General features: G+C 41.3%; 1 protein-coding gene across 3 annotated transcripts; it reads right to left on the minus strand.

The window, feature by feature from the left end:
- Positions 1-857: 857 nt before the first annotated feature.
- On the minus strand, positions 858-24629 carry nt5c1aa (5'-nucleotidase, cytosolic IAa). 3 transcript variants are annotated; one of them, XM_034601263.1, is made up of 8 exons: positions 24615-24629; positions 18170-18672; positions 15257-15301; positions 11021-11188; positions 10781-10910; positions 6753-6875; positions 2247-2431; positions 858-1763 (listed from the first exon to the last, which is right to left on the minus strand). In XM_034601263.1, exons 2-8 carry the CDS (start codon positions 18323-18325, stop codon positions 1407-1409), a joined length of 1164 nt encoding a protein of 387 aa, XP_034457154.1. In that variant the 5' UTR covers positions 18326-18672; positions 24615-24629; the 3' UTR covers positions 858-1406. The 3 variants fall into 3 exon arrangements, with proteins under 3 accessions (XP_034457154.1, XP_034457153.1, XP_034457155.1); XM_034601262.1 differs by lacking the exon at positions 24615-24629 and having other exon boundaries at positions 18170-18781; XM_034601264.1 differs by lacking the exons at positions 15257-15301; positions 24615-24629 and having other exon boundaries at positions 18170-18782.
- Between the last annotated feature and the right edge of the window lie 642 nt (positions 24630-25271).

Raw genomic sequence — 25271 nt, forward strand, 5'->3', positions numbered from 1 at the left:
TATGAATCCTTTCATTATTGACTTGAATTCTTCCCCGGAGTCCTTGTGCTTCAACGTTGCAGGTCTGTCATCTGATCATGGATTATGATTACTAGCTAGATTGCTTAGATATACAATATGACTACTGACATGTACTACCATTACTGACAGTACCTCTATCATTACACTTGTCAGTGCTGCTCCTTTCAGCTGTCAGACTTTTCCTTTGTATAAATAGTTTTTACATTGATACCTTTCTAATTATGCTCAACAATTTTTTTCCCAACGAGTGTTGTAAATATGGTTGTTTTTGTTGAAGTGCTCTGTTACACATGACATCTGTTGCTCTTCTGTCCATTCGGAGAAAGGGATCCCTCACTTGTAACTCCCTCTGAGATTTGTGAATTTTTTCCGTCAAAACGTTTTTTGGGGTAGTTTTTCCTCACCCTAGGGTTGAAGGCAGAGGATGTTCCACCTTGTTAAGCCCTATGAGAAAAACTTGTGATTTGTGAATAAGGCTATGCAAATTAAAAGTGATACTTTTTTTATTTTTATCCCTCAAAAGTAAAAGGCTAGACCTCCACAGATTTTAGCAACTCAACATTTCATCCTTCAGGGACCCGAGGCCAGCTTTTCTGCTCACAGAGACTCCACTGTCAGTGACTGGATGCGTTTAAATCAGGAATCAGGAAACGTTTTGCAGCCTCTTCTGTGTAGGACTTGGCCAACATGGTGAAAACCAGCAAATTCAGATAGCTCCTCCAACATTCAGGAAGTCTGTTTGTAGTCCAAGACACAAAGTTACAAGTGCAGATCCTGCCTGTCGGACTCTCACCTTTTTGCCACTTGTAGAAAATGTTTGACCATAATCAGGGAGACAGCAGAAGGCCTGTTGCCAGTTTGTCTTTATTCCACCTTTAGACTAGCTTTTCAGCCATTTATCTATTTTCCAAGTATTCCCTTGGGGGTTAAGCACCTTTTGATAGGTTTAATTTTACTTCCATTGTTTGGTGTGATCCCAGCTGAATCAGATTTTGAGTTTCTGGTCATCACATGAACACAGCAGTCAGGAGCTTGTAGGGTCATAGTTCCACTTTAAAGTGTCGGCACCAAGCAACATCTCTCTGCTGATCTCTCGAGAACCAGACCAAAAAAGTTATGTGCACCCCTGCATATGAATCAAGTTCACACAAAACACTTAAAAATGTCACATCAGGTACCAGACCTCTACCTGGACTAAGATTATACGCTAAAACAGTTTCCACAGTGATAAAAGACACTTAAAATACAATTCCTACAATGTGGAAATGATACATTTCCACATACAATATTACAGTAAAAGTTCATCTTTCCGACCTCTCCAGACGTCCTCCACTCAATCCTTCTTCTCTTGTTCCGTTTCCAGCTGAATCCTGAAGTCCTGCTGTCTACTTCCCCACACCGGGTTTCTGTTTGGCGTTGTGTTTCTGTGCAATGCCGTAGGGCACGTGGGCAGCGACGGTGCCCATCTCTGCCGCTCCCTCCACGTGAAACATCTGATCGTCGAAGTAGATGTGAGGCCTGATCTTCTCCAGCATCGGGCCCTTCGGCGCTCCCGCCAGAAACAGGGCCTCGTCGATCTCCAGGCCCCATGCCCGGAGAGTCTTCAGCGCCCGAATCCCAGAGCTGGCCGCGCTGCGAGCCGTCACCAGGTAGGTCCGGATGGGGCAGGACATGCGTTGGCCTTTGGCGTAAAACTTTTTTTGGAGCTTCCCCAGTGCCTCCAGAAAGCCCTTCAGGGGACCCTGCCAGAGAGGAACAGTTTACGATGAGCACTGGTGAGATTGTGTGTTCTCTAGTGTTTCAGTGTCTTGCGTTTTGTGTATTTTATGTTTTATATCATCATTTTTAGTTTAATGGAGCACAGTGTGAAGACTGCACAGGTCGCAGCCAATTTGAAAAATTGCAGGTTGTCTGACAGAATGACACACTAACAGTCTGGCTCCCAGTCACTTTTTAAACTATTATCACATTAATCTGCATAATTTATTCATCGAATAATCAGAAAATGAAATGGATTTGATATCATCAACATCTGCATAATCCTTTGCAGGTGATTAAAGCTGCATGGCAGTTTAAGGCTGCAAATAAGATTAGGGTTTAAAACAAACTTCAGAGTGAAATGCAAACTGCACTATGATTATTTAGTCTGAGCTGGTATAATAAATCCATTGTCACAGCACATAAGCTACTATTCAAGGGAAAAATGTCCAGTTAAAACTACACACATGATCCAACAGCGTGTCCTCATTCTCCCTCTCGTGTTCGAAGAACTTGTCCAGCCCGTGGGCCTTGAAGATGCGCTCTGACTCATCAGAGAAGAGGACGGCGTCCCCGTCAAACGCCACCCTCAGCTGGGACTCCGATACCTCCGTCAGCTTCCCTGGCATGAACATGGTGGCTGCTGCGATGCCTGAACACAGACACACACACACAGAGGTAACAATGGGTTACAAGAAACTTTGACTTTGTCTTCTTGTTTTACTTTCACATTACTTCCCTTTAATTTACTCTACCTCCACCTAATTTGGTTCACTTTAAACTAAAGCCATAGATACTTGAATACCTGCAGACATTCACATGTACATTGCACGTTACTTTGCTTCATTTCTCTTGACTAAATCAAACAGGGCTGACAGTTTTTTAGTTATAGTTCTGATGTGTGGAAAATATAACTCTAATAACTAATGTGAATTCAAAATTTGGTTTGAAGTAGTTTGCCTTCTGGTCCAGCAGAGGGTGTTCTTGATATTCTCTCAGTTATGCTCTGTTCAGAAGAGCCTCACACACCTTTCAAACTACAGCTATTCTTATTTGCAGCAGTCATAGCAGCAAAGGAGTGTCCAATCAACCCAACCGTAACCATAACCATATCTCTGACTATATCTGAAAGTTAGACCTCCTTCCTGTTCACCCTGCACTGCAGGAAAAATAGAGACCAGCAGAGCAGCACTGATCAGATAATAATTACATTGAAGCATCAAGTATTTATTTTACAACTAGAATGTCCCTAGAAAAAACAAAAACAACCAGGGGCGAAAAACACGACCTCCCTTGCCGAGGTGAAGATGAGACAGTACTTCACAAGCTGGTTGGATCAGAGACGAGGGGAGAGAAGCATTGTACTCGCTCATGTGCAGTGAAAGCAGCCTGCCCTTTCTCTTCACGTCCTTACAGTAACTGGAACAAAGCAGGGGAAGGTTTTCACTGACGTCGTTACAGCTTCAGTGCTCTTAAAAAAAGAAACACTTGTGGAGGCCTTCAGCAGCGTACACAAAGTATTGACTCATGGCTTTATAACTAATTAGATAGACCTTTCAAATAAAATGTCAAGGGTACTTCACTTTGTGTGTGTGTGTGTGTGTGTGTGTGTGTGTGTGTGTGTGTGTGTGTGTGTGTGCGTGTGCGCGCGCCTCTCTGCATTAGTGACATTAAGCCTGTAAGTCACATGAAGAGTGTCCTTGAAGTCACCTTGAGAGGTTTGTGGTCACGCTGTGATTAGTTAGAGGCGCAGTTTGTTTCCCCTCAGGCCACTGCACAGATTAGCAGATGTATTTTGTGTTCTATACATGTTGCTAGACAGTGAAAATCTAGAACATATTGAATATGGGTCAGCAGACCAAGTCCAATCCTATTTTGACCCACTGAAACAGAGCTTTTGTTTCAGCATGCATTTTTTATTTCTTCTACGTATCTGTGATTAATAGTATAAAAGTATAAAAACTCGAATAAAAAGCTTTGTGTTTGAACAGGTCATTTTTGGCATTACAGTATTTCCTCATATGAGGACATTACATTTATTTGACCATATAACACAATAAAAACACCAACAAAGAACAAACAATATAATATATATGTATAATAAATATAAATATAATTGTCAATGCCTTAACATTGCTGTTCAAAAACTAAATTGCTATTCATGGAACATTTGAACATACTAGTGCAGTGTCCATTCTAAACCTGTTTGGAATGGGCTGTTAACTTGCCCTGTGTTAATGCTCTGTAGTCTGTGGTGCAGAGTGAAGTTAGAGAACTTTGTGTTCATCCTACCTGGTTTATCTGCAGTGAAAATTCTATTTTCGATGTTAAAATAAAATTAAACTGAATTTGCTTTATTACTGTTCTGAGTTTGAGTGATTTACAGAACTGGTGTTATTTTTTTAAGTTCACAACTTTACAAAGTAAAAGCTCTGTAATTCAAATTGATTTAAAGCTTTGCAGCAACAAAAGAGTGATGTGAATTTACTCTGGAGAAAGAGGAAGGGAAAGAGGAAGTAATTATGATGGAAATCAGCTTCCGTGACTCCCATGAATGTCTGTGCAAGTCTGATGGTGAATTTAAAAAAACGAAATTATAAAATGATCTCGGGGGGATTTTGACCTGCGGTTTGTCCCAGCTACAGACGGCTGCTGAGGTTTATCAGAGTACGTAGAAGAAGACATGTTTAACTCGGCCCACAGGCTGATAGCACACTGACCCACCGCCCTACAGTGTGCTGATCGTGTGATAAATAAAGTTTATTTATATTTAACGTATCGTATGACCAATTGCACAAAACCTGGTACTGCACTTTTTCAGGAATGTTAAAACAGACATGCCATGAGATATGGTGTCTCACACCTATTGGCCTGCAGTGTAAAATGCTGCACAACACTGTTGTTCAGTTTGCATCATCAGTCTGTAACTGGTTTCATCCTTTTTTGTTTACATGCTTTTTTCAGCTTTGTCCGTCTCCGTATCTCACTCTGTCCTATTCCTTTTTGAAAGCAACAAGAAGGCAGCATGAAATGTTCTGCACTGTACAAATATAAAACCTTCTGAAGCATATCCATGTGTCTTCAAATAATCCTACATATTCAGAGCCTCAGTCTGAGCAAATGGGATCGTTCTGCCTCCTGCTCTCCCTCTGAGTGTAGGACTTGATATCCTGTGTAGCACGCAGGAATCCATCAAGCAAATACAAAGAAGGGAAAATAAATATGCTGATTTATGGTAATGTCACGATAGCATTGGAGAAGATGTCAGTCACTGGTACTTATTATGCAAACAGGAGAGGGATAATTCACAACCTATACCCCCTGCACGTTGAGACACACTTAATGTGAGTCAGAGTGCGTGCAAGAATTTTATCTTTATAATTATGTCCATTTAAATTGACGTTTAAAGGGACATCCAGACTTTTTATTTTATTCTATTCATCAGAAATCTGATGACCTGCTCACAGCTTGCATTTTAAATTATTCTGCACACAATGACCAAATAACAAGGACAACAGTAAAACTAGACATGCTGGATGGATTAGAGCATGTACAGTATGTAAAGCAAATGTATGTCTCCACATTTGCATTAAAAGAGCTCCCCTCAGTTCATTTGATGTGCAGATTCTGAGGGACAATCATATTTGAAACCAACCCAGCTGGTACAGAAATAATGTGTTGCGTGTTGAATTTTTGCATGTATTAAACAAACAGGGGAACATTCAGCTTAAACACTTGAGCTTTTGAAGAAGATCATAATTGAGAGGACGTATTGCCCTGCATATGAGTAAATCCTGACTGAGTAAATCCTGACATAACTAATAGCCGTCACTTGAAAGCCATTCTTAAAGGCCCCATATTTCACACCTTTCTGGGATTTAATTTGAGGTATTGGTTCCCTAAGACGATATATCAGTGGTTTAAAGTCACACAAACTGCTGCAATGTGTATTTCCATGTCCTCTCTCCTGCCTCTCTCTGGAGCTGCAGGCAGAACGGGCTGTTTTCACCTGCCTCTTGAGCCCCTCCTCTGATTGACTGACTGCACTTTGAGGGACACGCAACCAGGCCTATCACCGGTCTCATTCTGGCGGATTTGACGATCTCTGGCTGAAAGTCACGCTATGTTTGGATACCGCTACAGAAGACCAGCCACATATTTACAGTCGGTTACAACGTCCTCATGTTTGTTCAAATTTTAGCATGTCTGCGTTACTCCGTACTGAGCACAGCGACACGGCACGTCAGAAGAAATAAAGCGTAACCGCTGGACTCGAACAGTAACGCTCTTAGGAGGAAGGTGCACGGACACATTCTCTTCCTCGCATCCCTCCACGCTGCAGTGTTTCTTCAGTGCTGTTTGTTGTGGTTAGCCTGTGGTAGCTAACAAGCTGCTAGCTCAGCAACAAGTCTGCTTGGTGTCATGTTCGGTGTGGAGGCGTGGTGGTGGGGAGCGGGGGTGGTGGGTCAGGAGGCTGGAGAGACGAGTGTGACCCCATATGACTCATACGGGGGAGGAAGTACGAAATGAGGCATTTCTATAACATATTTCTTAGAATGGACTGAGTGAAACAGTCCGTGGAGTGACTGTCTTCATACTTTGAGGATCCATACATAATCAAGTCATTACGGATAGTAAAAGCCCAGAAAATGTATGTTACACAATATGGGCCCTTTAATTGATAAAAGTGAGTCTGTTGTACTTTTACTTTTTACTTGTCTTAGCTAATCCTTAAGAGTAATTCATCTACATTTGATAAATAGAACAGCACTCAGAGAGCAAACACCTCACATACTGTCCCTTTGTGAAACCACATTTAAAACCTCTTTACAGGAACATCAATAATCATTTTCTCATGTCCCACACAGCCATCATATCATGGTTAAAACCAGAATAAGAGATGACATATCTAACTGTGACTATACTGTAAGTTGCCATCTTTCATTCCAAAGCATGTGTGCGTGCGTGCTCACCTTCAGCCAGTGCCTCCCTGACCTTGTCGGCGTCAGCGGACAGGTAGAGGTTGGTCTGCCAGGCCTTCAGGTAGCCGATAGGACTGCTTCCCCCCGTCATACAAAACCTCTCGATGAACAGGTCTGAGGACAGAGAAACAAACAGCAGCAGGTACATTACTCAGTTTTAAATGTCAGAATTTTCTCTGCGTCACAGATCCATTACAGTGTTTATTAGGCTGATGTTAAGATCCTCATTTCTACTGGAGACTGAGGCTTTGAAGCTGTTGGAATTCGTGATGCGTAGGTTCAGGAGTCTCGGGAGCTGAAGTGGAGGGGTGAAGGGGTACAGACAGGGTGACAGGATAAACTTACAAGCACGGATAAAGTGGACCAGAGGGGGGAAGGGGAGGGGCAGGGCTGTACAAATGAGGGCCAGGAGGAATTAAGACTGGTGGGAAAGTGTCTGTTTGCATTTTGGCAGAGGGCAGGCTCCGTCTCTTAATTCTGTCCGAAGCAGAGAGACGCGACGTGACGAGAGAGGGGGACCATTAGGTCAACAGATCATGTAGATCATTTCAGTTCTCTTTAAACGAGCTGTTATATATGAGGGGAACAGAGAGAACGAGGGGCTGTTATAAAGGGGACAGAAGTATATAGTTTATTATATGTAATATAGTGAAAGAGAAGGTCAGTGGTTGGGACATTTATTTTCTCATCATTAACTAAAAGAAACTACAAGGCCATGGCATTTATTCAAAGTTACCTTTGAATTTTTGAACATTCAAGTTTCAAACTTTAACATTTAATCAAAAATGTAGATAAGAAACCTGTCTAAGATTTAATTCATACTAAAAAAGAACAAGTTGACATTGAATTTACAAGCAGATGATGAAAATCGAAGCCGAGATATCCTGACTTTTACTCCTCAAAACAGATGAATCCTACACTTCCCATGATGCAACCAGAAGTGTCTTTTCATTTGACCTTCCGTCATACCTGTTGAACACGTAGTCTGTGTAATTGTGATTTCTTCCTCTTTTTGTTGCTTCCCATCATGCACTGCATCTTTGCGAGCGGAAACGACGTACGTGTTTATTTGAATATAGAGCGACGAGGTGAGATCTGATCTTGAGACGCATGTGTGGCTAACCAAAGTTTCAACTGTGTCCAAATGAGCATGAGCCAGTGATATGTGTGGACAGATGATTTCTGTGGTGCTGAACTCGAGTGAAAACTACGATGCAGGCTGAAGCAGAAACAGATACTGTTTGATATGACTCATAAACAGGCTGGAGGCGGACAGAAAGCAAAACAAACAGAGGGACACTGTTGCTTTACGTCCCCTAGGTTATCCCTCCATCATTCAAAGAACCATTTGATTTCCCAAACAGTTTATTTAGCTTTGTAGTGAAGCCCTCGTAGGGTTTTAACCCCTACATGGCTCTGTACTGTACCCCCCCCCCCCCCCCGCGTCCTCTGCCTCTAACATGGGTGCTGGAGCGTGGGAGTCACCCGACGGAAAATGTCCTCACCCTTGATGTCTTTGTGTCTTCTTTTTTCTTCTTCCTCTGCAAAAATGTTTTCATATCAGTTATGTTTGCATGATTTATTTGCTTGCTCTGAAGATCTGAGGCAGGGAGCAGGAACTCAGCAGGACTGTGACGCCGCCGCTGTCTCGTCCACATACGTGAAGCTTTCATCGTTCAGTTTAATACTTTCCTCTGCCGGCAGCCAGGTGTCAGATGTTATGAATACTGATGCTTATTTGAGGTCATGTCGTGGCTGCACTTCTGATTTCCACCGAGAACGATAATGTCATAACATGAAGTCTCAATTTACCTCACATGGCGAACATTACAGGAGCTGTCAGTCATCTCCGCCCTCGGGCCCTATGATCATATACATGCTAAAGAGATGTATCGAATTTCTGGCGGTCACCTATGTTTGTCATTCACGGCTATGTGCGAACAGCAGGGTTGTACCGAGTCATCCAAATGCAAGGAGGGAAACTTTACACTCCATCCTGCTGCTGTTATAAATAGCCAGTGAGAGTAGATGCTAAATATTTCGACGTGTATTTCACATTGCACTTTTGAATGTGAAAAGGAACATGTCGATATTTCAGTCACTTCTTATAGTTATGTCACCAGCGAAGACCAAGGACTGAATGATGCTCATCAAGCTCTAATCTCCGTGACATGAGAGGAACCATGTTTTCCTTCAGCTCTGCAGCAAAGAAGCAGAGGTCAGGGGACTGTTTGAATGCGTCGGGGCCCCTCATGCAGAGAGCCACCAGTGAGATCTAACGACGAAGCATCTGGAAGGCCGTGCGTTGTTTTGTCGGCCCCGCTCGGACCTGTTTTTGTTTGGGGCCCCTTGGATTATTCCTGCCTCCCGGAGGACGTACTCTCTGAGCTCACCCCGGCCCGCAGCTCTGAGGAACAGGAAGCGGTCTGCGAAGGAAGATGTCGCCACAGCACAGGGTCTAAAGATTTCCCTGGGAAGGATCCTATAGTCAGCTGTTGATACTTGTTTGTTTGTCCCTCAGCTGAGCTCACGTCTGCTTCAGGATCCTGACCGACCTGGATTATCTCATTGCATCAGTCTTTTAGTGCTGGATGTTTTTTTCTCTCCTTAATGTTTCATCAGGAAAGGGTTCAATAAAAACACACAAAAATGGACGCGGCGACATTTAGTAAAAACCAGACATAATTAATTTCATGGTTTGGGCTGGAACATCAGTGGGAAACCTTGTACTCACTGAAAGTATAATTACATAACATTTCGGTTCCCATGACTGAAGTCAGACTCTGGATTATAATTTATCCAGATACAGACCTGGGGTCTTATAACCGCTGTGTAGGCACAAAACTGTGTCTGAAAGCTGGTGTACCGCTTCTCATGCAAAGTTTGGGATCTATGAAAACAAACTGGATGGGAGAATATGATCATAAACACTTAAACCAGCAGTGTTATGTGTGCTCGTGCGACATAACTGTTCCATAAGAACCTTCATTTAAAAAAAAAAAGAAAGAAGTCAACTTTAAGTAAGCTTGGATAACATAAAATAACAAAGCTGCAGTACCAAGCGATTCATCGATTTTTGATAATGTCTCCTTACTCTATGCCTGTATCACCAGGTATTATATTGAGCTGAATTACACAGCTTTTATTTTGAAAAGTTGAGACTTGGGTCTAAAGATTGTGTCAATTGCTTAACAGACGTCTGAAATAGCCAACATGTAATGTGTGAAAAAGTTAAGTAAATCATTCAAACTTTACAGGTAAGCCACACACGCAAACAGTAATGAAGCAAATTCAGTTTCACTTTATGAAAAACACTGACTATAAAATCTTCACTGCAGATAAACCAGGCAGGATGAACACACATTTTTCTAACTTCACTCTGCACCATAGAATGTTTATAAAAAGCTCTGCACACAACATCCAGCACACAAACAATTAAAAGTGTCTGTATATTGTAGAACTGTTTGAGGAGGACTCACTAATGACAAGGACTAATTCTGATGTCGACTTATTCTAAAAATGATAATAGACATTCTATTATTCACTATATGGAAAGGAGAGATAAAACAGATCGTTCAGAGCATTTGATCTGTTTAATAACTCCATATATGTCTGTCTGGCATGTGTAGAACATGCACTGCACTTGTAAAATGGTGATGATGATTGATTGATGAATGGAATTATTGTTGTGATTGTGAAGTGATTTTGTGCCTAGTTTGTCTGATGGAGCGATAATGAGCTTGTCAGGCTCATGCGTACTATGTGTGTTGGAGCTTGAAAGTTGATATGTTATGAACCAATCAATGGTCATTTCTCCATGACAGAAAGTTATTTAAAGGCCCTTTTACTGTCTGCCACATAGTATCTCATGACGAGGCCCCTGACTGTCGCCAAAGCCATAAACTTTACAGTTCTTCATATTGTGGCTGATGTCTTATTGCCATGTTGTCTAACTCTGAAAGAGATTGTTGGAACAAAGCACCTTTTCTTTGCACTGGGAAACCGAGGCTCAGGCTTACTGTGATGGTTGATTGTGTTGATGAGTCGAATTCCTACGTGCGCGTGGTTGTATGTCACCAAAACAATGTCGAACAGTTCTTCACTTTGTGGGTAAAGCTCCCGCAGACGAGCGTTGACTGTCTCCAGAGCCTGTCGGAAGACAAAAGTCGAAAACCACCAGTCAGTACAGACTCCGTCATGGTCTGCACTGTTCGTGTTTGTGTCTGTTAAGTGCATTGGTGTGTTGGTGTGACTTTTACTTTGACAAATGGGAGAGCAGGCCCAGGGGCGAAGGGCTCGTTCTCGTGCTCGATCTGGTATCTCAGATACTCCTCCACTCCTTTCTGCTCAAACACCTTCTGCTCGCGCTCAGTCCGAAACATGACGCGAGAGGAGACAGCAATAGTCACTGCGTTCTCTGGCTTCGGCTGCGGGGGAAAAACAGACAGGATAGAGTATGTTGAGGACTGAAAATAAGGCAAGATGAGCGAGCCACTGAAACGATGACTGGGAAACATGTGGGGGACGACTAGTAAAAGATGATGACTCTTTATTTAACCTCTGGTGACCCTCAAAGGAAACCCTGCTATAAATACTTTAAACATGTCCTTTTTACAACTGCATGCAAGAGCTGCTGTGACACTTGTTATTTTTTAAAGACCTCGTGGGAAACATCATTAAAACTTTATTTAGATGCAGTTAAAGGATTTATTAGAACTCATCACAATACATGCTGGGCTACATGCAGAAACCTGACACATGTTGCTCCTTGTCATGCCTGTTATGTTTAGTAATGTCATTCCACTATCACTGTGTACAAGTGATCTATCATTAGTAGAATGGTGTTATCTATAAGTATTAGATAATAAAACTATTCAGCAATGTGACCAGTTTCATTCACTACAACTGAAGGCACTTTATTAATAGCTTCTTTTAAACTCTCGGAGGGACTGTATGAAAATTATTTGCGAGGACGAAGGCTTGTTGATGACTTGACCATGTTTCAGAACTGCTTTTATTAATTATTATTATTATTATTGAACCATCCTATTTACTTAGAGGTAAAAATACTATAACCTCCCACCAATATTTTAGAATAACATGATAGTATTGAGATGTTAAATTACTTAAAAGATTACTGAAATAATAATAATAATAACAATAATATTAATACAATAATGAATAAAAGAATCATAATTATACAGGGACAATTTTGAAAAATATAAAAAAAGGAATAAATAAAGAACAGAAAATAATTGAAGATGATTTGTCCTAATTTAAGTACTCTATTTAAACCTTAAATTAAATTATTTTTTTTCATACAATGTCTGCTACCTACATGCACAATATAAATCAAATAAACAACTGTCTGTAATTTATGGCAAGAAAATGATGCATCTCATATCCCAAATATTTCAGCCTCTGTTGGTGTATGAAACAGCAGGCACTACCATAAAGTCTTATTTTATACATACACTTTGCTTGTGTACATTTAGACATGTAAACAAAAGCTATGGGTAAAAAAGAGCTGCAGTTATAGAAGAATTGACAGTAACATGTGTCCAAGTAACCAGGGGATTGAAATTGTGTTTGCTGTACTGATCATACGAGGAATTATTTAAACTCTAAACAAAAAAGCATGAGAGGACAATGCCCTCCTCATTTATGAGATTATTTCTCCACACACCCTCTGTGAACAGTTGGTGATGGTGCCATTGCCTTGTGTTGTGCTCATGTTTCCTGAAGTGTGTGTGTTTACGCTTCAGTGGTTGGGTCTCGGGGGGGGAGGGCAGCATTCCTACGGGGGCACCCGGCACTGGCGCCCACAGCGGGCAACGGAACTCAGCTGACTCAACTCATTTAAAGCAGAGAAATGTGTACGTGAAAGTGTGTGTGTGTGTGTGTGTTTGATGGTTGTACAAGTTCACATAACTTTGCCCACGTGTGTGAATGCATGCGTGTAATATTGGTGAACTTATCTTTCCTTCTGCACTCTTATAAATCTAATAATAGAGATTGTATTGATCATTATTAATCATCATTATTAATACTTTTTATTACTTGAAATGTGATTGCATTATTTCAATGGATAACCTGTAGTGCAAGAGAACAAATGCACAAAATAATACACACACACACATACACACAATTTGTGTTTGTTCCCATTTGGGGCAGAGATTTGTGTATTAAGACACATGAATGTTGTGTCTTTGCCTCGACGGCTGTGTGCTGGTAATTGGGCCACAGGCCGACGGGCTCACTGAGCCATTGTTTCTGTATTTAGCCCAGTTCCATCACAACTATGCTGCATGCTGACATGTCCCCTACTTACCTGTTACACACATGCACACACAGGTTGCCTTGTCAGGATTAATCCTGACCCACATCAGATGGAAAAATAATTCAACTGAACAGATTTTTACACTGAAATTCGTTATACAAAGAGGTCCACCTATTAATAAGCCTACCCTCATTGATTTGAATGAGGTGAACATAATAATGCACCATAATGCAATACAGTTCATCAGCCCTACAACCTACATCCTCCAGAACTGATCCGACTAATCAACAACTGTCTGACACAGTTCCATCAAATCTGAAACCTGACTGCATTAGGTTTAGCTATTGTACCTAATAAACTGATGGTGCATATAACCATGTGTGTGTGTAAAGGTTACCACACACGCACAGAAGCATGTAGCTTTACTTTCTCACCAGAGAGAAAGAGTTTCTCCCCAGGCTGCAAGTAAAGGTTGTCCTCTTCAGAAGAATAACTTGAGATCTATTGCTCATTTCATGACAATATTTACTAATTATATCTATTTTTAGTTTAACTGAAATTCAAATGCATTTTTGCTGTATATACATGCATATAAGTATATATAAAAATCATATTATACTATTATAATAGTATTATGCCCGTTCTGAACCTGTTTGTAATAGGCTGTTCTCTTGTCCTGTGTTAATGCTCTGGAGCTACTGACTCTTTTTATTGTTTGTGTGATGGACGTTGTGTTCAGAGCTTCTTATCAACATGGTGCGCAGTGAAGTTAGAAAACTTTGTGTTCATCTTGCCTGGTTTACCTGCAGTGTAGATTTTATAGTCAATGTTTTTCATTAAATTAAACTAAATTTTATTTATTGTTCATATGTGTGGTTTATATATATTATAAGAGTTATTTTTTCATACATTGCATGTCAGCTATTTCAGAGGTCTGTTCAGCAATCAACACCATCGTCAGACTTTCAAGTCCACAACTTTTCTAAATAAAAGCTCTGTAATTCGGTTCAATATAAAGCATTGCACTAACAAAACAAACAAAGTGCTTTTACTGCAAAGACAAATTGCCAAACAGGAAGTGATTCTGTGGATGTTGTTGCCATGACAGAGACCAGCACCTGTGCTTTGTGTCTGTGTCTGAATCTCTGATATGGTGATAATAAAAAGAATCACATTATCAAAATGATCTGGCGGCGGTTTGACCCAGCTGTCGACCGCTGCTATAGTTTATCCCAGGACATCGGAGAAGACATTTTCAACTCAGTCTGCAGACTGTTGGCACACTGCCCTGCCCCCACTGACTGCTACCGAATCCTGACTGTCTGTTACTAACGTATTACATGTCACACCAAACTCGGCACTGCACATCCTCGGGCAATTAACAACCCACAAGTCAAATATGAAGCCAATTAGATGAGAGGTTCGCAAGACATGCATTCCATTTACAGACAGAAGTTGGTGGCGTCAGTAGGTAGACATCTTTTTGCATGCTTTTATGATTATCTGTCTTCATGTTGTTGCTCATTTATTGGTGAGCCAAAGACAATCTTTCCACTTTGGTGGACAATAAATTTCTAGCATCACTAGAGTGGAAGCTAGTTGACCTAACATGACACAATGGTTCTTTAAAAATATTGTTATAAAGGGACAGACAGAAAAACACATCTTGAATCAATGTTTGTATAGAATAAATAGAGCTATGACTATGGAGCATGTCTCCAAGGCCGGACCTCAAATGCCAATCAGCTGCATGGGGAACGCCCACCAATTTAAAGCCTCAGCCTTTCTTCCACAAATGTGTCCAAGAACAGGTTTTAGAAATTTAAAAAATACTTAAATATCATTGTAGTATGTATTTATGTTTTGGATTTAGGCTCAGACGCACAATAAGACAAATTTACTTTCACCCTGTGGCAGCGCATGCAGTCAGTCTCAAAACCCCAAAATGGCAGCAGCATGAGATCAAAGAGCGAAGTGGTGGTTGGGACGCAGGGAGTTGATTCATCAGCTCAGTGACTGCCCATTGGGCGATAAATCAACATGACGGCACATGTGATGGAGCATCAGGTCAGGCTGCGGGTTAGTAGAGTGGGTGGGTCTGTGACCATGCAGGCACGGTGGGGGAGGTTAAGCAAAGGTGAAAGGGCGGCGGTGATGGTCGTTCAGCCGACACGGACACAACCAGTGACCACACGTGATGATGGGGCATACTTACGAAGAACACGCCTCCCTCCACCTTCCGGGCTCGTCTCCCTGTCACCTTAGCAGAATGACAGTTGTTTTTTTTATTCATCAGAAAGAATTCCCCACATCTTTACATTTCCCCTACGGGATTATTTGTGGCCTGTTATTGTCTTTGCAACGTCTGACACATAGATGTCAACACATTCTTTAGAAGCTATTAAAAGCTGTAGAGGTGCGACACAGTCTGGTCAAATATACTTTTTAAAGGGCTCCGTTTACAGCAGAAAATACAGACTGCTTATCCATTCAAGTCAGTTTAGTCCATGAATAACACCTCACACACTTTGGGCTTGATCCATACTTCTCTGCTGTGATCTGATACTGGTAGTGTTAACTGTCTGTCCTCTCTCAATGAGCCTCGTCTCCACTGGGAGCGCAGGTGGTGGGACTGATATTTATAGATGAGTAAAAGGTTGAGGCTTCAGCAGATATGGCAACACAGGAGTGTGAAGGAACTTGCTGCCAGTAACAACAATGTTAATGTCCCGGTTTCCCTGGAATCCATCTACTATGAGCCTATACTGAAAATATATATATTTTCACGCACAAATACACAAAGCACGTCTAAATGATTGCTCAGTTAATTTAGTTTTATTATATATATCTATATATATATTCAGTTTGTCTTTCCACTGAAATAAAATGGGCCATATGGAGAAAAATATAATAAGAGATTTCAAGAATAACTTTGTAATAATATAAGAATAAAGTTGTAATATAGAAGAAAGTTGTCATATTTGGAGAATAAAGTCGTAATTTAATCAGAAAAGGTCAGACTATTAAAAGAATAAAAAGTTTTAATTTAACAACAAAAAACTAATATTAGGAGTGAAAACTATAGTGAAACTTAACTTAATGCTCATTCGTCATTTTAATGCAGGTGACAGACTGATCTTATGATATTTCTCCACGTAGCCTAAGTTACGACTTTATTCTCATGATATTGCGACTTTATTCTCGAAATCTTAACTATGAAGTGGCCATAATACTCCATTGTACTGAAATGACAATTAAGTGAAACATTTATGACTTTATCCTTGTAAATATATTACCTTTTTCTCAACATATTACATTTTTATTCTCAAAATGTCAGATTTGTTTCCCTTAAACTGGCCCTAATACTCCATTGTACTGAAAAGACACCTATGGTTGGCAGATTGTATCAGCACTAGAATGTTAGCCATACTTAGGTTAACAATGATTCACTCTTCAGTTCATGGTCGGCCTGCCTTACACCAGTTCTCCTCATTTCCAGGATCACCTGCATCCCCGTCGGCCAGCTCACATCCTCAGCCTCCCCTCTGCCAATCCTCCCCCTTCTTCCCTTCCTTTGTTCCTTATTGATCTTTCAGATTCATCCTCTTGGGGGGGAGGCAGTTTTTCATGACAGGGCATTCATCCATGGAAATATATGATTACATAAAAGGAGGTGAATGCGGTCTCTTGGTTTTTTTTTGAGAAAGCAAAGGGTCAATCAAATATTCTACGATGAAATAAAGATAAATATAAGAGCACTCTTAATACTGTATACATTTTCAGCCTGTTTTATGTTTACAACCAGGAATCATATGTGTATATGTCACACTAAGAAAAATAAAGAATTATGATGTCATGAGGGCCACAGCTGGATCCTGCTCAGTTATAACCGTCATATAACCATCTCATTAGAATAAAATCCCTGTAATCTGTCAGGTCCATTACCTCTGATGAATAATCACGTGCTCCACCCTAATGCCGTTATGTGTCTTTAAATAAAGCAACTTTAACCCAGAGATGTATCTGTGCTCTCCATTAGACTCATATCTCTATTATAATATTGTAAAGCAGTAGATCAGGGGTATGACTGCGACATGGTATCATGGATATTTACAGTCTGAAAATACACCAGCGTGGTCACACTAATCCTCCAGCAGCAGAGATTACTCTGCTTTTATCCACATTTAGCACTGAGACCTTGCTCTCAGTTTGCCCTCCTCACCGGTCTTCTCCTTACTCTTTACTCTTTGCTCTTTTCCTCTTATATCTCCCTCTTTTCTCTTGTGCATTAAGTTTTAAATGTTCTCTGTCATAGATCTCTGTCAGGCTTAGCAGCCTCCCCCCCACCCCCCACCCCAATACCCTGGAAAATGCCCTGTGCCCTGTGCAGTATGTTGACATCCTGCGGTGCTATAAACAGCAGCGAACTCTGCCAGTCAGTGAGTCTGGTTCTCTCTTTAATCATCAGATCAGATGCACGATAACCTTTCACAGGCTGGAGTTGAGTTTCTCAGCAGGAAAGTTGCTTCACAGAAGTTTGAATGATCAAAATGTTCACTTCATAGAACAACACCTAGTCTGTTTAAAGAATACATACATCTATTTATCAACACATTTTTTATATATTTAACATTTTTATATTTATTTATACATTTATTCATTTTATTAGTCATTAGTTGTCCCTAATAAAACCACTGAACTGAATTGTATTAAGAACAAACTAGTGTGTAATCATTAAACCAAACTCCAGTGAAAATAGAATACTTAGGATCGTGAATTCACATTTATCTGCTCTGCTCTCAAACTTTAACACTATTGCTTCAATCCATTTCTTAATCGCAGAGAGGGGTATCGCAGAAGTGCGACTCCAAACCGGATGACTCAGACACCGTCTCACCTTGCCTGACCCCAACCCTCCCTCCCACTGGCCCCCTAGTTATAAGCTACGCTTAAATCTGCACGTGGACAATGTAAACAACTGAATGAGGAGGATGAGCAGGGCCAGAGGAGAGAGGGAGAAACTTGTCGTCAGGTAATTGTTTCAACAAGAGGCCCTCGCTCCCGGATGAGGTGGAACTTTCACACTAACTATGACATATGGACACAGAAAACAGTCAGTGACACTCACTGGTTTTGGCTTGGTGCTGAGGCCCAAGTTATCCTGTTCAAACGCTTCCTTCTCCTCCCATGATCCTCTGCTGTCCCCGTTGGACGAGGGGGCAACTCTGAGCTCCTTGACCTGTCCGCTCATCACCTGCACCGGGTCCAGACTCATCTTCATCATAGAGAATCTTCTCTATGGCGTCTTCTCGTGCTCCCAAAGGTGCAAACCGCAAACAGTCCTGGCTGCTGATGAAGACAAACTTGTCCTCTCAGGCAAAAGTAAAAACAAGATGGGACCAAGGAGTCCTGCTACAGTCTCCAGCATCTATGGAGAAACTCCTTCTAGTCTCACTACAGTTTGCTGAGCTTGCACCTGCACTGAAAGCAGCTGAAGTGTGGAGCGTGTTCAGCCTCCTGTTCACTCTGTGTCCTTTTTCCTCAGGAGGATACTCTGCATCCAGTACCAGAGCACATGAAAGACACTCACTCATTCACAGCCATGATCCTATACACACACACACACACACACTTCTCTGTTATCCACACACTCACACTGTCACACATACAGTCCACCCTTCGTCAGTCTGCAGCAATCCATCTGCTGCTATCTCTCTCTCTCTCTCTCGCTCTCGCTCTCTCGCTCTCTCGCTCTCTCTCCCTCCCTCCCTCCATTCCTCTTGGTCCCCATTCAATAACTCGCTCAGCTTCGTCCAATCCCCCTCCTGCCTCTGACCAATCACAGCCCTGCTTCCTTATTCAGCGTGACCCTGCCCCCACCCCCCGCTGTCCTCTGTTGACGGTGCAATTTGCCGAAGAGGCTCATGGGACAACCAGTCACACACTTAACAACAAATAGCCAACATGATCAGCCATTTAATTTAGAGGCACTAACTAGGTACTGTTATAACACCTAAATAAAAAACATAATTTAGAAATAAAAATTATGATAAATTATGAATATTTCAACTCAAAGTGGCAGAATTTGTCTTTATTTTACCTCTAAATAAAAATATCTGGGATATGCGACAACAAGTCATTTGTCTTCTATAACACAGTATCAGCAAAAGTAACATGAATCATTAAGTTTAAAACTGTGAGGCTGTTAAAGCTAAGAGTGAGTGGGATTGAGCGAGGCAGGCGGTGCGGAGAGGAGGGGAGTTAAATTGGCCTAAAGGTCTCAGATAATGGATGTAACCTTCATTTAAAACCAAGGTTGTACAGCGTGTTAAGCACAGGGCCATTAGTGACTTCACATGTTTTAACCAGAGCAAAAAAATCACACATGCTTTATAGCTGCAAGGCTGATGTGAGGACAGAGCGAAGGAAGAGAGAACATGGCGCCGATCCTCCATGTTCACTTCACCTCACTGCCTCATGTGGTTGAGGTTTAATGAACACGTTGTTCTCAATGTGCTGGTTTTTATTGCCCAACGACACCACTGATCTATGGAGCACCAGTATGGCCTTATTGACGACAGGAAATAAACAAATCGAATGATAAATCAAATGCCGCTTCTAAAGAGCGATTGCGTCATAGCGGGGCAACTTGACCGTCCCATTTCGAAGGCTCCTTCGAATGTGGTTATGATTGAAATCAATGTTGGTGTTTGTAGTTACACTGTTTGATTAGTAAAGTAATAAAACTGTATTATAGTAGTTGCACTTACTGTTGTAGTGCCATCGACACGGCTGGTGTTAAACTGACATGTTAGATCAACCTTTCTTCGAAATCAAACATTATATAATAAGTTTGCGGCATAAGGGGATGCTTATTACAAGTGAATAAATAGGAGAGGGACAAAAATTAATGTCTCCACAATTAAATTTATTTGTTGCATCAAACATTTCAAAAAACACATTACGTAGTAGTATTAGTGTAATGTTAGTGGTAGTAGTAGTATCTGTGGTGGTAACCGTGGTGATAGTAGCACTAGTAGTAACAGGAGGTGGTGAATATCCAAATGTCAGCATCTTTTCACCAGAACATAATTAGAGATTTTCTTTGTGCTGCATTTTGTTTTTACACACACACACTAGAATGTTGTGAGGAAGAAGGGGCATTTGTATCTGTATGTGTGTGTACCTGAGCTTGCAGCCCCATCCTGTGGCCGCTCTGCAAACTGCACCTCCTCACCGTGACCTCTATTGCTGCAGTGTGATTCACTGTTTCTCTGCTGCTCAGCGTGTGCATTTGTGATTGTTTGGTTTTCCACTGAGTTGAAGCCTGATACACGCAGGCTCAGAATAGATTCATATTGATCCATGATGAGCGGCTGGAGGGGTGGGCAATGGAAAAATAAAAAAAGCAGGTTTAGTCAACGGTGCCATATTGTATAAAGTCAGATTCCATGTTTTTTTTATTTATTATAAAGCAGGTCTGAGTGTTATAGAAATATAATAAAAGAATCAAACCGTTCAATCCATGTATCCAGACACTGAGTCTTAACATGATCTGCCAGGACTTGTGTTAACTTTGTGATGTCACTGGGAAACAGTCACCGCCCTCGGCCATACAACACCATGCAACCATGCAGGGTTTGGTTTCTGCAGATGTTTACCTGAAATCTTAGTCAGGGAGGGCTCAGGAGGCAGAGAGGGTCATCCACTATAAGGTAGGTGGTTCGATTCCTGGTTCCTCCAGTCCTTGGGCAAGATACTGAACCCAAAGTTTCCCCTGATAGTTGTGCTGAGTGTGTAAATGGTGTGTAGTAGAATAAGTGCTGCATATAGGAGCACTGTATGATTATGTGTGTGAATGGGGGAATGCGACCTGTGCTGTAAAGCACTTTGAATTGTCTATAGGACTGGACAAGCTCCAAATAAGTACAATTCATTTACCATGTGAGTATTGTTCAAGCCTCTCCATCAATCTTTTCACTTTTCTTCTACTGATTATTGGATCACATTTGTCTTACTGTTTAAGTTTCCTGTTTTCTGTTTCACTTTTTGCTGAGGACCAGCTATTATTATGGCTGCATGTGTGGTGACTGTAGACTTGTTCATTTGCAGGTAAGCGATGGAATCCAGAGAAAAAGGATAAACTGCTTCATGGCTTTGTGTCCGTAGCTGCTGCTGAAACAAAGCATATCTCACACGTGCAGTCTTCCACTCTTACTGTCCTAGCAGTGTCCAATCTGTCCCCTTCACCCACCTCCCCGAGGTCCATGCTGATCTCAGGCCACTTACGGTCCTCAGCGCCCAGTCTGGTAGCCGAGGAGTGGGGCAAGTTGTTCTCTGAAAGTGAGCTGGAGGCAGAGGTAACCCTGACGACGCCAGATGATCCAGAGGTCTGGTACTGAACAAGGCCCCAGGCTGTATGGTTCCACACCAAATGTAGACGCAGCATTTTGCATTTTTCATGCGAATAAAAATGGCACAAAGTAAATGTTTGTTATGATTCCTGTAGTCAAGGCTGCATGAGTCATTGTGTTGAACAATTTCTCTGTCCAGCTGAGTGAGTGTGTGTCCGCAGATACCAGAGGGGAAAATTAATTTCCGCAGTCATTAAATTTTACTGTGAAGTGTGTGCGTGTATGAAAATGTGTCATAACGTAGGTGTGCAAGCGTATAGTGTGTGTTTATGTCCTCCCTGTCTTGTAGCCTCGGGGTGGTTACCATGAGAACAGCATGAGCGGTGACGTCACTGCAGCAGTGTGACGTCATTGCTGGATAGTGACTCATGCTCTTAGCTAACAGTGTGTGTGTGTGTGTGTGTGTGTGTGAAAATACCGGAGGACACACAATACACTTTCTCTTGACATTTATGTGTTTTATTCTATGTAACAAAAATAATTACATTGTCTTTGTTCTAGACGCCTACAGTGACAATATTGAAAATGAAAAGAAAACAAACGCAAAATCATCCGACCAAAAGACATTTACATCAACGTCATAGAGAAATGTTGAATGATGAAATTCTATTGCACAACTGAGCACAAATGGTCCCCTGTCAAAAAAAAGGTACAATATCCGTGTTCATGTTAACGTCAAACAGCTCAGAGCGTCTGTCCCGATCTCTCTGAGGACTGATGAGCTGCATCATATGTGATCAATGCAGACACACAACATGTCTAACTGCACCTGATACAACCAAAGCAACAACACACTTCAGCTTTTCTAACGCAACACAATCCCATCTTTGGCACATTACATCTGCAGAGTCAATGTTGTTGAGTTGGATTCTACATGAAAAAAACCCAACAGATGTGAAAACAATCAAAACAAAAACACTTTTGTGACTTGGATAGGAAAGTCAAAGCTGATGAAGATGGACAGAAAGCTAATGAGCGGAGGAGAAGGGAGATCAAAACATTGTGAAGCCACTTTGTGAACCAATCTGTTCTAATCAAAGCTGTTTTGCAGCACACCGCCCGACGTCGGCTGAAGCCTGAACAAGACAATGACCATTATACATGGTAGTGGAGAGACAGCAAAACACATGGGGGACAAAAATATGTCCAATATGTCTTTCTTTTTGCATTTTTGTAGATTTACTATGTTCACTGACTAATCACTGACCGAGGTCAATAAATTTAAACTCTGAACTTTTAAAAGAAAGATTCCTTTTAGCAGTTCATTCCAATAGTTCTAAAGGCTCTATAAAACAGTTGTCTCTTTTGTTTTTTTATCTCTACATGATGGTCTTCACTTTATACTTTCCTTTACATATTTCCCCCCCCAAAAAATGTAATTTCTGGTTAAGTTTAGCTTCTTCTCATTTGTCTCAGTTACGAAGATCTGCATTTGTGCCACATTTAGTGATAGAGGAAAACTTGATGTGTAGTAGAAAACATTTTCCACTTTTTGAATTTGTTACGAGAAAGCTAAGATGGTGAGACTGCATACAGCCTGATTAACCCTTGTGCATCCTTTTACCAAACTTACACTCAAATCCCAGTTTTTATGATTCAGCTCCCATATGCTAAATGCTAACGGCAAATATTTTGTCAAATCATCTTAAGTAGTGTCATCAGATCCACTTGATCTCAGCTCATATAGACATGGGATCAGAAACACATGGAGTAAGTTTTTTGCAGAAGAGGTAAACACACCGAATTAGAAACATCTGTTAGTAGCAAATACATATTTCCTTTTGGCCTAGAGTGATACAAAATAATAGAGCATCAATAACCCGAGTGGACACCAGTAAATTCGATTCTATAATTGGCAGAAGGATCAACAAATTTGATTGGATCATTTTCCTGAGGGTGACTGTCTTGTGTCCACATAGACACAAATGTATTAACAAAGCAAACATGATAAAGAAAAAGTGAAAAGAAAGAAATGTCCGAAAGGATGCACAAGGGTTAAGTGGTTCATATCATATAATGTTGCTAGTCTTGATCTTCAGACGTGTTCATCACATGTAAACAAAGGACAGCTGTATAATAGTTCAAATGACATTCTATTCCCCCCCCCCGCTGCCTATTGACCTGTCAACTCTGACGTCTGCCTGTGACGGTTACTTGTTAAAACTGCTACAGCAAACAAAGCAACAAGAGCCACATGTGTACCAGCGGACCACAAAAGCAAGTGTAGGTGTGAGTAATAATACTTCAGTGTGAGGGTTTCCACCCAAATCTTTACAAAGTTCAACCAGACTGAGGCATCTCTTGTCACACAAATGATACAAATACAAAACACATGTGAGCACTCACAAAAGTGTCACACACACACACACACACACACACACTGAGCTTTCACAAGCACTCACAGTTAGTCAGACTCACTCTGTCACTCTCTCTCAAGTGCGCACACACACACACACACACACACGCACACAGTAGTCGTCATATGAAATTAAGTCTAAGCTAGTGGTACATTTACATCTTATATTAGTTTATATTCATAAATACGATTACAGTTGTATTACAATGTACATGTAGTTTTATCGTTACATTATCAAACAAATGGGGCCACCTTCTGTAGCTTTAGGAAGCGAGGGCTCTCATTGGCTGAGTGAGGAGGAGGAGATAAATCTGATTGACTGACAGGAGAGAAGTCAAATGCTTGATGAGACAGCAAACGCACCCACAAAAGAACCCCACAATGGTCTGTGGCCAGTAAGGGCTTCTGTTCAACCACACGTACACTGGGGCAACCGGCTGCGTCATGGACCTACCCGTGTTACTGGAGAGTTCCAGTAGAGGGCACAACACAGAACTCAGATTAGACTAAAGATTGTCCAGCGCTTAATTTTATAATCAGAGTGATCATTCCGCCACTTCTGGATTTGGTTTAACATAAACAAGGGACGTTAAATAGGACCAGTCATTTGTTTTTTTAATTATATTGGATAATATTTTATGCATGAAGTTAAATCTTGTGTCAATTTGTTCCCCTGCATTTCTTAGGTTGATCCACTTGACTACATAGAGGTTGTAATTATAATCTACAGGCTGGGAATTTATGACATTTGAGGTCAATGTACTTAAGTTGTCATCTTTCCTTCACAGGCACAAACAGGTGACCACACACACACACACACACACACACACACACACACACACACACACACACACACACACACACACACACACACACACACACAACAAGCTTCCTCTTCAACCTTTTGCTCTTTTTCAAATTGATTTTAGATCTGAGCTGAGTTCAGCAAAGTTCCTCTCCCTTCACCTATTATCAAAGCGCTTCCTCTCTGACATTTAAAGAGGAGGAAGACAAAAGGGGGAAGAGCAGGACTGTGGGAGAGGAAGAGACGGTTATTTTAGTTTTTTATGGAGGCAGCTTTGGCCTTTCTGAGAAATACTGTTTCTGTCATAGGGCCAGTAATTACAGTCCCGATTATCGCCCCTCTCCACACGGTTTTAGTTGCTGTAATTGCTGGTCTTATTGAGGGAAAACCACATCTCATTTTACTCTGTGTGTTTTACCTATATCTGGTTCTACTGCCGACACCATCTCAGGTCTGCAATTCAAACTTACTTTAAAAGGACAACACATCCTTTAGCTTAGATTTTGCTAAATACTAAACTTTTGATAAATGTATAGATATCTAAGGAAGCTACTTTCCAACCTTAATCATGGATTGTAGCTTCAGCCATTGGTGGTGGAGCAGCCGGTTGCAGCAGGCAGGGGCAGGAAGTGACGTATTTATTCCACTGCGGAGA

Source organism: Hippoglossus hippoglossus, chromosome 11, assembly GCF_009819705.1.
Source record: "Hippoglossus hippoglossus isolate fHipHip1 chromosome 11, fHipHip1.pri, whole genome shotgun sequence".
NCBI lineage: Eukaryota > Metazoa > Chordata > Actinopteri > Pleuronectiformes > Pleuronectidae > Hippoglossus > Hippoglossus hippoglossus.

Bases quoted from the DNA above. Each gene is read 5' to 3' on its own strand.
- nt5c1aa (XM_034601263.1), bottom strand. From the start codon at position 18,325: ATGATGAAGATGAGTCTGGACCCGGTGCAGGTGATGAGCGGACAGGTC. The intron at 15,302-18,169 runs GTGAGTGTCACT...CATTCTGCTAAG, and splicing joins TCAGCACCAAGCCAAAACCA to GTGACAGGGAGACGAGCCCG. The intron at 1,764-2,246 runs GTGTGTAGTTTT...CCTCTCTGGCAG, and splicing joins AGGACACGCTGTTGGATCAT to GGTCCCCTGAAGGGCTTTCT.